The sequence below is a fragment of the Anastrepha ludens genome, chromosome 5, assembly GCF_028408465.1.
Source record: "Anastrepha ludens isolate Willacy chromosome 5, idAnaLude1.1, whole genome shotgun sequence".
Taxonomy (NCBI): domain Eukaryota; kingdom Metazoa; phylum Arthropoda; class Insecta; order Diptera; family Tephritidae; genus Anastrepha; species Anastrepha ludens.
Genome location: NC_071501.1, coordinates 47674768 through 47688721, shown reverse-complemented (window position 1 = coordinate 47688721; position 13954 = coordinate 47674768). Strand labels below are relative to the sequence as shown.

The window sequence follows — 13954 nt, the reverse complement described above, 5'->3', positions numbered from 1 at the left end:
TGATGAAACACCAAAATTAGGAAACAATTTTTCTAATAGGGCTCAACCCTTGGCAGGCAATGGCAAACTTTCGAGTGTATTTCTAACTCCTCCCCCAACCTGTTAATTCAGCTTAGATCCGTCAGTAAATAGGCTGACTCTAATTTTATCATCTACCGTACCATTGTCCCAGTTCTCTTTCGAATTGAATATTGGGGTAAATGTGGCTTATTAAAATGGAGTTCTACATTGTTACTGAAATTTGTAGTAGCTGGAATATTGGATAACTTTTCTAATATAGTCGAATGACCTCTATCGAATGTTTTTAGGCGGCGAGCTCTCTGAGACTCAGTGCTGACTTGACATGCAGTTGCTTGCCATATACGACAATTGGCAATGAGTATAAAATTACGTTTGCGGCCGCCGTAGCCGAATGGGTTGGTGCGTGATTACCATTCGGAATTCACAGAGAGAACGTTGGTTCGAATTTCGGAGAAAGCAAAATGAATAAAAACATTTTTCTAATAGCGGTCGCCCCTCGGCAGGCAATGGCAAACCTCCGAGTGTATTTCTGCCATGAAAAAGCTCCTCATAAAAATATCTGCCGTTCGGAGTCGGCTTGAAACTGTAGGTCCCTCCATTTGTGGAACAACATAAAGACGCACACCACAAATATGAGGAGGAGCTCGGCCAAACACCTAACAGAAGTGTACGTGTTCTTTGAATACGAGCCAATCTGTTCACAATAATATTTTTAGCAACCAGTGTACGATTTCCGGAGATAAACCCCAAGTTACCAATATGGTTTTCTTGCTTGAGTACAATGCTGCTGAGGCTTTCTTCACTATGTCTTCTAGATTTAAATTCTAATTTAGCTTTCTATCTAATATTAAGCCTAAGTAGCGAGCATTTTCACTGAACAAAAACGAGATTCCATTCAATTTCGTGCGCCTTACATCCGGTAAATCAAGTTTCCTAGTAAATAATATTAGTTCAGACTTGGTAGCGTTTAGATCTAATAAGCTTTGCATAATTTTACAGAGTGTGTTCGGAAGTTTTCCTTTTACAGCTTGAGCTACTCGAAACTCAGACTTTAATGAACTAAAATTGAATGGGATATAAGACTGGATACCCCGAAGTTTTCTAAAGATGCACAGAAAAAAGTGATGATCCGATTTGCATAGAGGTTTTTGTATTTTGAAGCTAATGTCCCTATCTAGGAAGATGTTTTATATAACTGGTATAAACTTACAATATACGAGGTGTGTTTAAAAAATAAGGTAAATTTTCATTTTTCTCAAAAAATATTTATTTATTCATCAATTTCTATTTCATCTCCTTAGAAGTAGTCTCGTTCAGATATAATACACTTGCGTTAGCGTTTTTTCCAATCCTCGAATTAGTTCTGATATGCACTCTTCAATATGGGATATGCACTTTTTGTTATGCCCTTGAGCTCTCTCAGCGATTCGGTTTTACAGTATCTCCATAATCGTCACAAAACGCAGTCCTTTCATAGGTCTCTTCAATTTTGGGAACAGAAGCCACAGGGGGCCAAATCTGGTGAATACGGTGAGGCATCATAAAGATGCTGTTTTTGGCCAAATAATCTCTCACAAACAAAGATGAGTCAGCAGGTACATTATCATGATGCAAAAGCTATGCATCTTTTCCCCCCAATTCCGGGCGTTTTTTCGTATTGCTTCACGCAAAGGGCGCGTAACTTGAAGGTTATGCTCCTTATCTACCGTACGACCTTGTGGTAAGAACTCTTGATGCACTACGCCATGGTAATCGAAGTGAGCAAAACCTTGACATTTGATCGAGCTTGGCGTTCTTTTTTTGGTCTTGGCTCTCTTTGCTCTTTAGACGATTGGGCTTTGGTTTCGATGCCATAACCATATAGCCATGATTTGTCACGAGTTATGACCTTTTTAAGCAAATCTGGATCATCGTTGACGTCATTCAACAATTCCTGAGCGATACTCATGCGACGTTGTTTTTGGTCAAAATTCAACAATTTTGGAAAAGATTACATTGCATGAGCCAACTGATATACAGATATGCCGACGTCCTCAGCAACTTCTCTAAGTATGATTCGTCAATTCTCAATAAAACATAATTTTCTACACTTTTTCAACATTTTCATCGGTTGGTGGTGCGTGCAGAGCGAGCGTCGTCATTCATGTCTTCTCGCCCTTCTGTGAAAAGCGTGTACAACTTGTAAACATATTTTTGACTCCTCACCGTATGCCACTGTCTACATTTCAAGTGCTTTTGAGCACTTAATTCCATTTTTTACACAAAATTTGTTGCAACTTTTTTGATCTATTTTTTCGATAGCAGAAAATCGCTGAACACGCATAACATTTGTCTTATTTATGCTTCTAACAAACAAACTAAACATGCCATATTGCTGAAACCGTGAACATATCTTCGAGACGAGTGTGCCAACAAAAAAAAAAAAAATAATAATAATAATAATCGAAAGTCGAATGTAGTAGCCCGCGAAATTTGAAAATTCACTTTTTTTATGTAATTCGAAATGTGTTAAAAAACTTCAAATTAATTTTCAAACACCAATCAATAAAAAATTTTCAACCAATGGGGTTATTATTTTTTTGCTATAAAACTAGGAAATGTATAAATAGATAACTGAACTTATCAATTATTACCTATTGCTACCACTGGGGGCAGTGGAACTTTAATTCGTGGATTACTCTTGTGATTATGGAGGATATTGGATTAGCGTTAACACCTGTGAAATTGCTAGGCAAGCATGGCCAAGGCTAAATCTACATCTGTCCAAGAGTATTATAAAATTAAGTAGACTTCAAATCAGGACTTTAGTAGTGGCGCTCACAGGAAATCATGCAAGGAGATTAGGCGTTTGCACGCATGATTTCTTTCGTAGCTGCAGAAATGAGAAGGAGTTGCAAGCAATTCAACACCTTTTTTGCACATTCCAGCTCTAGCCAGAAGCAGGAACTGATTTTTAAAATCCTACTTCTTAACGAATATAGATAATCTTTACAATTTAGGTATCAAGAACCTTTAACGCTTCGTCCAAAACTCAGGATGGTTCAATATGGAGAGGGAAATGTAACCCAGCCCCTACGGCTCGTAACGGACCCTTTTCGGAATCTAAGTGGCATCGTTGTCTCTATGGGCGATGCGGTTGCCATACCTAACCTAACCTTGCTCTTGTGACACGGTGCACTGTGCTGATTAAAAGTAATTTTTTTCTTTTTTCACGAATTTTTTGCTTCAACTAATCTAAAAGGTTACACTCTTTAGCCGCTTTTTTTGATTTAGGATCAGAGTGATAGACTCAAATCTCAAGCATAGTCATGCATCGACGCACAAAACCCACTTTACCCTCGGAAAACCCTCTAAATGTTTTCATAGTTGAAGTGCACGCGGATGATTGCTCAGCCACCTGATTGTCGAACGCTATTAGAAAATATTGCCTATCATTTGATGTTTTAAGTCAACATTGGACATCGAACACAGGACTAACGGCATGGTAGTCGCGCGCAAAGCCATTCGCCTACGGTAGCTGTCAATGTACATATTTATAAAGCCTATTAATTCAATTCAAAAACAAACCGGATAGTATTGATTAATGTTATTATTTTAGTTTCGCATGTACGCAGTGATAATATTATAATTTATCACTCACATTCCATTACTATGGATTGATTTAAGGAGAGTTGCATACACCAAGTAAGCATTTAAATTAACGATCAATCAATAGTTTAGAGTGATTAATAGAATTAAGTGGACAAAAACGAAGCACAAGTTTACTTAAAAGGAGCGACGATTTGCGAGCGCCCGGGCGTATACGTAACGTGTATGTTGGCATGAATGTGTGCCAGAGTCAGAGCTCAGGCGTTGCTCTCATTAATTCCTAAATACAAATAGATATATCTATGAAAGTACCTATGGTATGTGTGCGCGCGTGTGTGTGCTTTCGCGCTGTCAACGTAGCTGTGCGGTTGAGTGGTTTGCGTGCGTGCTCTTACTTGTTGTTGACGCTGCTGTTGGCCGGGTTGCTGCTGTTGTTCAGCACTTTTGCATGCCATAAATAATGAATGTGACAAAATATAGAAAATTATAATTTTTACAAGGTTTTAGCACTTAATCATAATCAACTGTCAGTTGACTTCCTCCACAAGCTATGTTGAAATGCTGTTGTTGCCGGTTTTAGTGGCACTGTTCGATGTTGCAGGCGCTGTTGTTGTTGTCACGCTAGCTGTTACTATATTGCCGGCAGCCGGCTGCTGTAGCTGTTATTATTCACCGCTGTCACACAAACACTTTTTTGGTATCCATAACATAGCGCTTGCAACTTGTATTGTCGCTGTTGTTGTTGTTGTTGTTGTTATAGAGTTCCAACATTTTTTTAGCAAATAAATCAAATATTTTGACGGAATGATTATGGGGCTGCACCGCTTTACAAGCAATTCATTTTTTACCAAAATATTGTTTTTTTATCCACACACACATTTTTTCTTTACATTTTTCATTATTTTTTGTTTTGTTTTCATTTTCTTTCAAACGACGTTCATTGCTGTTATGTTGTATGTTAGTGGTTACTTGCTGTTTTCGAACGTAAATTTATGCATTTGTGCAAATGGCGTCGGGTGAAAAAATAGTGTCAATAGGTGTTGTACATATGACAGGCGTTTTTATTTGAATCGTAATATCATGCTGGAAGATTTATTGGTTTTGCCCCCAAACGCGAGACATGGTCACATGGTTGAGCAATTAATAGTCATGGCTGGTTTTCATGAGAAAGGAAAACACATGCGCACGCACAAACACTAGCGCACGTACAAATACTCAAATATTTACATATATACATACATACAGCTGTTGGTTTTGCCTATGAATATGCATGAAAGTGTCGAATGTGCGAAATGTAAAATATTTGTGTGGGAAATGTGAATGCATTGACCCATGGTTCCTTTACTCCAACAAATATATTACATGCAGGGAGATGAATATGAATATTTATATGTACATAGACAACTGCATACATTGGATTCTGCGTTCTTAAAATAATATATTTTCCACATAAATAATAACCGCAAATATCCGAATAAATTCAATTATTTGTGTGAAAAAGCAATATGCATCCTTTGATGCCTTGAACAGAGATGAGTGCTTTTGCCTTCCTCAATACTGATATTCCTGGCTTCGCTGAAACCATTTGAACCCCTGTGTCAATAGTCTAAGTTCAAAGAGCTTTTGCATATTACTATACACCTTATTTATACACTCCATACACCTTCGGCTTTTTACTTGGTGGCGTTATTCTCTTCTTCTTTTAGTTTTAGCACACATCTTCGCAGCTGATGACAATGTTGCTTTTTGGTAAGTTTTATTTATAAAAACTGCATACAAATTTGCGGTTGACACAAATAAATAGCCAAATCCTTTTATGCAGATGCAGCTCAAAGCATGAGTATTATTGTCGATTATTACCAGAACGCCAGGTCTGACGTATGCAACTATTCCCCCAAAAGGAAGATTCGGCCGTGCATATTACGTTTGTCCAATTACATTGTGAATTTGCCACATACACATGAATTTGCCTAAGCCCCTGCAAGTCCTTTTCCAATGTGCTGCGAAATTTGAGGTCTTCTACATGTAAACATTCACGAATCGTGTATTCGTATACATTAACACAACTTTTCCATAAAAATACTTCAGATTCACCCAACGATAAAAACGGCTTTGTTACAAACAAATCAATGATCTTCTGATCATGCTTTGGAGAGGTATATTTTTTTACCCCATCAGACGAAGTCGTCAACGTTTTTAACTTCGGTTTAACATTGCACCCATTTATTTATGAACGTCGTCGGCTTCTTGAAATATTTTGCTGCAGATGCACGTGACATTTTTGGACCTATATGGTGTGTACATACCATATTTTTGGAAAATACGACATCCTCCGAAAATAAGCCCTAGTTAAAATAATGTGACAACAAGAATTCGTTAAAAAATGCTGTTGATTTATTAAGTATAAGTAATAATATGTTTAGTTTTCATAATACTCGTATTTCAGAGAAATGTTTGAAACAAAATATTCCGACAAATTAATTGTTTACATCAACATATAGTTCGTTGCTAAAGTCTGGCATGAGGGGCTGATTTATAAACTTAAGACGTTACTTCCGATGCAATTTATCGAATTATTGACTTCTTATAATGAAGATCGATATTTTCGCGTAAAACATGGACAGGCATATACCCGCCTTAGAAAAATCAATGCAGGCGTTCCGCAAGGCAGCAAACTTGGACCTGTATTGTACTTGTTGTATACTTCCGATTTGCCTGTTACTAAATCTTGCAATATAGCGACGTTTGCGGACGATACGTGCGTCCTCGCTGTTGGCGAAAACGTGGATGAATCTACTGCGAAGCTACAGGAATCGATTATTGTAATAACAAACTGGACTAGTTTGTGGATTATTAAACTTAACGACACTAAATCGGTACACGTAGACTTTTACACAAAAAAGTTATCCACAATCCCATTCAAACATTTTCCGCAAACGTTTCGAATGCTTGTACAGCAAATTACTTGGGCATGACATTAGACACTAAGCTCAGGTGGAAGGAACATGTCAAAACCAAAGTCGCTGAACTTAATTTAAAATATAGAAACTTGTACTGGCTTATCGGCAGAACGTCTAAATTACGCATTGAAAATAAATTGTTAATTTACAAACAAATCCTTAGGCCAGTGTGGGCTTATGGAGCTTAACTGTGGGGATGCACCGCAAAAAGTAATATAGAAATCATTCAACGTTTTCAAAACAAGGTAATCCGGTACATCGTAAAAGTCCCCTGGTATATACGGAATGACGACCTACATAGGGACCTACAATTGCATACAGTCAATGAAATGATAAGTCTCTACGCTGTCAAGCATGCCAATAGGATTGAGCAACACATCAATGCCGAAGCCTCATCTCTTTGCGATGATGCAATATATACTAGGAGGCTGAAGAGGACGAAACCACTGGACCTAGTGGTTATTAATAAGTAGATTCATATATTCACAAACTAAAATTGCTTGTTAGTTATATAACTAGGTGTAATAACATGAAATGTATCTATTTATTTATAACGTTTCAATAAAAAAAAAATCTATAGTTCGTTGCAAATTAATGCCTGGAATTCATCTTAAAAATATAACATAAGGCAGCAGTCTACATTGAGCGACAGTGCAGGTATACAACTTTCATTAATTTCAGTCGTGTCATTCTGATTATTTCCTCAAAAGTAATTTTATTTAAAAATAAAGTGAATAATTTTGCATTAGCATTCTGATATGAGAAGATGGTGGATCTCTGTATGGTTCGTAAAAAGCATGCAGACTACGTTTACCTGTGTCAACTTGTGGACCAAGGAAATGACAAAAAACCAGAGTTGGATCGGGTCGGCAGCCTGAGACTGCATTTGGGAATGGATTGCAGGAAGGACAGCAATGGATTTGGTTGTGCGCAGGGCTGATATTCAATTTGCCCTTGAACCAACAATTGAATTTGATATATCCACAGAAGAATTTAAAGCATCGTCACGTTGTTTGGACAAATTCTTTAAACGATATGAACTGTCTCTAAGGAGATCAACAACATTGATTAAGCTGGATGACAATGAAGTTGTTAAGCGTGCACTTGCGTCTTAGCTTTTTGTTGATGGCACCGATTTTACGAAATACGAACTCTCCAACATGACTGATATGGATGAGACCGTGGTTTCCCTAGACCAAGGAACTCAAATGACAGTTAACCACAAGGCTTTTTCGTCAATTTAAGTTCCTTATAAAGGTTACGATTGTGCACGTGTAACCTGTATTTTGGCGATTCGTTTAGGGCAATAAACAAGCCATTCAAGGATCATTAGCGGATGGAAATCAATGAATATATTGAAAACAGAATGGTGAGAAATCATCGAGGAAATTTTGTAAACCTAGGCTTACAAGAAGTTGTGAATTGGGTTGAAAATTCATGAGGCAAAATAACTGATAGTGGTGTTTCCAATGCACTACGAAAAGGCTACTTAGAAAAGAAGTATTCATTTAACGATAGCTATATCGAAAGACATGAAAGATTCGGATCAATAATTCATCAGGAAATGAATTTGGAAGAACATCAGAATTTAATTCAGAATTTTATTCATGACGATGTTCTAGAAGATTGTAATTGAATAAATTTAAATTTCTGTATTCTGTGTAAAATAAATATAAAGTAAAAATATAAAAAATATTTTTATTTTTGCCCTCCCCCAAAATAAGCCCCAGCGCGTATTTTGCACCAAAAAAGAAAGCAACACAGTGTCTTACTTTCGGAAAAAGACGGTAGAAACACTGCTTTTAATCTCTTTTTATGCGCGGAACTCATTTTTTACGCTTTTTAAATTTCTCAAAAAACTAACAAATTGCTCAACGCGTATTGCGAAATTGATACACCTATTTAGCAGCATTTAAATTTTTTTAAAACCGAATTCTAAGTTTGAATTTTGCCGGTTATGCTTCAGGGTATTTGGCTGAGCTCCTCCTCCTATTTGTGCTGTGCGTCTTGATGTTGTGCCAAAAATGGAGTACCTACAGTTTTAAGCTTTTGATGGCAGAAATATACTCGAAGGTTCGTCATTGTTCGCCGAGGGTCGACCGCTAGTAGAAAAACGTTTTATAACAGTTGGTGTTTCATGCACATAGATTCGACCTTGTGCACTTGCGAATATTAGTCACGCACCCACCCATTAGAATATGCCGGCCACCATTATTATTAATTGTAAAAAAAGTACTTCTTCGCTTACTACCAGTCGCTTGTTTGCACAACTTCGCTTTTGAGCCCCAATAAGCAATGTCGTAAAGAAAACACCGGCAAGCTTTTGGCAAATCTTTTCAGTGGACCCAAGCCGTTGTAGGCTTTTGGCTTCAACTATTATGAAATGGCAGCAATTGCGTGGAGATATACAAAATTTTCTCAGCTTACAGCACCGATACTCGGCCAGCAAACGAATGGATGGACGAATGGATAGATATCTTTAAATCGCTTAGGAAGCTTAAAAGAGTCCAGAAAGTTTTTTCTAAATATGCGTTGTATAGGGTTATACTAATAGGAGGTGTTATTTTGATATTCAAAGAAAAATGCTATTTTTTAGTATACATGATCGGATGTTTATTTCATTATAAAGCGGAAGGTATGCCGTTAATAGTGGAAAGTAACATCAGGCAAATGACCACCACGACCACGCTTACAGGACAATATCCTTTTCATGAAATTTTCCATAAACGTAGCGCCGCACAGTGCGGCCGATTCCCGAAAAGCAGGCCAAAACTCAAAAAATTAAGTAATTGATTCAAAATTTCTTACTCGGGGGTTGTCGGGGTCGCTGATTACGAATTTGATCTTAAAATTTTGAAAATCCACCCCCTTCCACCCCTATTGGCCACCCCCTCACGTGAAATAGCGTATATTCATTCTCTCTTCGTATTTATTTCTTGTGCACAAAAAATAGCATAAAAGCCATGGTAGCAAGTGGTAGCAGCTGAATCTTGTTTTATTCAGTAACCATTACTTTTTTGAGTAACCTTTAATAGGTTTCAAAGCAGCATATGACGGCGTTGTATTACAATACAGTTTGAAAACTCAAAATTTATAAAAAAAATTGCAAAAAATGTATCTACGTATTGCTGCAGCTAAAAATTTTGTGTCGAGGTATTGATATGTACTAAAGATTTCTCGTATTTTACTAACCTTCCGAAGATGATTCCATTTGGTTTTGTTCAATTTACTCCATTACAAAATCTTTCAAATGTGTACCACTTTCACTATTCATCGACAGTAATACGATGCTCAAACGAAGGCCACGTTGCGACTGAAAATACAGAGGATACTTAGGGTACAGGACGTTGCTATGAACGGTTTTCACTACTCAAGGCATTACTGTAGCCAACCCAAAGACAAAAAGCTCTATCTAGAAACTTTTTTTTCGACTTTTGGCCAGCTTTTTGGGAATCGGCCGCACTGTGCGCCGTCTTGTTGAAAGTAAATGTTGTCCAGATCAATACCATCCAATTCCGGCCATAAAAAATCGTTAATCATCTCTCCTGTTTGACACCTAACACCTGTTATTGGAATATGCTTTATAATAGCAGGTTCGCAAAATTAATAACACTACCGGAAAATTTATAATTTTTTCAAATAGTGTCAGACGTCAATCATATTTTACACTTGTGAACTAGACAATTGTGAACTAGACAGTATACAAGCAGATGAGCAATGGAGCGCATACAGGACAAAATATAGATTTCCATCATTCAAAATACAAATTTGTTTTATTTATTAAAAATGTTATTCAAAAACAAAAGGGGATGATTAATTTTGTGCCACCTTTTATATGTGAAAACAACTCAATTATTAAAAGTTTGAGTTAAAAGTCTGGTGATGGTAGTCGTAAAAAATTTTGTTGGACTTTTATGCGCATACTTTACTTTTCGTTTAATTAAATGCGGCTACCTTAACCCTTTCGCTACTGCTGGGACACTGATATCCCACAGCATGTTCACTTCACCTTGAAACTTGCAATTTTCATAAGAAACTCAACCAAAATGTCCTAATCAGTAGCTGCGAACAATACTTACAATTTACGGTTATCCGCATTCCTCACTGTTTCAATCGTGTTTAGTTTTGAGCAGTTGTTTGTGAGCAGTCGCTAATATTGCATCAAATTTACGCGTAATTTTGGTGAAATAATACGTATTTTTATAAGAAGTGTTAATTTTTCTAAAGAAAAATATTGCCCTTTTACTTGTAAGTACAAATATATATTTTAATAAGAGTTTTGTGAAAAATATTCAGCGAAAATTAATTTTGGGATGCATGTGTCCCAGCAGGGCTTTATATAGGGACATATATGTCACAGCAGTACGTTGTACATAATATATCACACAGCTAATTTTTTTATTTTTGCAACGTCGTAGACAGCAAAAATGTCGAAATTAAATCGCGATCAAATTAGTGCTTTACTTCAAGAAGATGATGATGAATCCATGGAATCAGGAACTGATTTTAGTGACGAAAGTGATGATATTTATAGTCCTGAGTTAGATAAAACCACTGGCAATGACGATTCTTCCAGCGATTCAGAGGAGACCGGATTGAGTGACGAGAATGGTGGCATAGACGATCAACCTGCACGAGGTGAGGAAGCCTCATGCACGGTTATTTGGAGCACACCAAATGAGTCGTTTGTTTCAAGAAAATCGGTTAGTAACCACCGCGAATGCAAAATTGCAGTAAACATTGGGCGCCACTCAACCCCCTACGAAATTTTTCGCAAATTGTTTCCAAGAAGCATATCTTTGTACATTGCCCAAGCAATATATGCCACTCAAGCCAGTGAAACGGGGCATCAAAATGTGGCTTCGCTGCGATTCTTTGACTGGATACACCTATGACATGAGTATCTATTGTGGAAAAGAAGGATCTGTCCTTGAAAGTACACTCGGCGAACGAGTTGTGAATGATCTTGCAGCAACGATTTCTAACCCTGACGTGACACTTTGCTTTGATCGTTTTTCACCACTGTTAATCTTATTAACAACATACAATATGCAGCTTTGGGAACATTCATGTCCAACCGGAAGAATGTTCCGAAAATACCAGAAAAATTGCAGCGAGGCGAAGCTATTTTCAAAGTTAATTCGGCGGGCACGAAGTCAAACTAAAACCCTTTGATTAATTTTTTAAGTAACTTTCTTGATTGCAGGTACCATAGCGGTAAAGTGGCAGGACGTCAAAGAGGTAATGCTGCTCAGTAACTGCCACACATCTGAAATGAGCGCTGTTAGACGCAAAATGAAAGATGGAACTGCGGCAGACTTTCCATGCCCTGACACCGTAAAGGCGTACCGCGCAATAATGGGCGGTGTGGACTTGGCAGATCAAATGTTGGGATTGTATGATAAAAACATAAAATCAAATAAATGGTGGAAAAAGTATTTTATCGTGCCATAATGATGGCTGCTGTAAACACTTGGGTTATATATTCGGAGCTGAATAGGAAGAAACCTGCCTTCTTACCAGTGCTGGTCGAGATTGCTGAGGCGCTAATTGAAAAAGGAAAGGAATCTACCGCATATAAACGATCCCGTCGGTTTTGGAAGATCATCGAATAGGTACAAATCAATGACAAATGTGGGGGATCATTTACCCATAGAGCAGTCTAAAAGACGTCGGTGCGTAGCATGCGCCAATCGAAAAGTCGAGAAAATAACAAAAATTATTTGCCGGGCTTGTAATTTGCCATTCTGTATACAATGTTTCGCTTCATCACATTCATAAAATAAATAAAAGTTCAAATCATATGTTATTACCAAAAAAATGTTTCTACTTTCTAGGTGTAGTTTGTACCCTGTTGGGACAAATATATCCCATTTTTAAATACTGTTGGGACACATATGTCCCACCTCAAAATACCGTTATCTACATAAGTTACAAGCTTCATCTAGTTTCTATGCACATAAAGTACCAATGGGTATCCAAAAACTCAAAAATAAAGTTTGAGCAAATCCCCTGCAAAAGTCGGAGCGAAAGGGTTAAGGTGGTGGATGAATTGTTTTTTATTGACATTTGAAAAAAAGATAACTAAAATTATGCAACTAAGCTCTTGGTAGTTGACTACAGCGACAAGCTCATCCTTAAATACTTTATTTTATAATTTATATATATAATATTTTTTCATAAGCCGCTTTCAAAAAATATTTCAAAAAAAGTTTGAATGATAGATCTCATGATGCACCGTCTGACAACGTCCCAAAAGACGTTACTGCGAAATTCTTAGATAAATGTTTGATAGTCCGGTTATCGCAGAAAATAATTGCTCACAAATATGTGCATATTATGAAAACAAGTTCCACCATTGTTTTGTATTTCCATCGAAAATTCTGCAACCCATAAAAATTCCCCAACTCATATATCTTCCGAATGGGCAATAATTCACTATGTCAAAGAAATCTATGTCACATTTCTGGCTGAGTAACTGAATAACTGGCACACTGACATCGTAAATCTAAATGCAAAATTACCCCATAAACTTCAGCTTAAAATGACAACGAATTGTGTTAAAAAAATTCAGAAAAAAAACAAAAAACTTTAGTCCACATATGTACTTGTATGAACCCCGCAAGAAAAACCTGAACGAACGAAATAAATTTCTGGTATAGTATAAATGTCCAACGCCATAAAAAAGCACCTCATAAAAAAGCATTTGTCGTTCGAAGTCGGCTTAAAACTGTTGGTCCCTCCATTTGCGGAACAAGACGCACACCACAAGTAGAAGGAACTCGGCCAAACACCCAACAGAAGTGTATACACCAATTATTTATTTTATTTATTAATGTTCGATGAATTGCGAACGATAAGAAAATATTAGAGACTTCAACATCGAATACCACCATATAATAATCATCAATTTTGCTTTGAAATAACTTTTTTGCTATCTATGTAAAAAAATTATTTTGCATTTATAACGTGAAGTCCAAAATAAACAAGACTGAGCTAAGATAGAAACGACAGGAGCTTTGTTCTGATAACTTCGAGTTTATTTATTCAAAATACTTCCCTCTGGCTTCGTTACACTGTTTTGCGCGATCTAAAAGCTTTTCATAAGCTTTTCCTTTTCGAAAAAGTGTTTAAGGTCATTGACCGGATTACCCTTCAGGGAGCCATATCAGGCGAATACTGTGAGTGATTGATGGTTTAAATGCGATTTCTAGTCAAAAAATCTGTCACAAGAGTGGATCGATGAGATGGTGCTTTATCATGCAATAAGCGCCAGCTTCTTTCTTCGCGGTATTCAGAGCGAATTGGACGAATACGATGCAACAAACGCTTCAAGACGCCAAGATAGAAAATTGCATTGGCGGTTTGGGCCGTTGGCATGAACT

General features: G+C 37.1%; 1 protein-coding gene across 1 annotated transcript; it reads left to right on the top strand.

The window, feature by feature from the left end:
* Nucleotides 1-10996: 10996 nt before the first annotated feature.
* Nucleotides 10997-12023, top strand: LOC128864698 (uncharacterized). The gene is made up of 2 exons (XM_054104450.1): nt 10997-11207; nt 11776-12023. The coding sequence occupies exons 1-2, from the start codon at nt 10997-10999 to the stop codon at nt 12021-12023; spliced, it is 459 nt and encodes a 152-aa protein (XP_053960425.1).
* The last annotated feature ends 1931 nt before the right edge of the window (nt 12024-13954 follow it).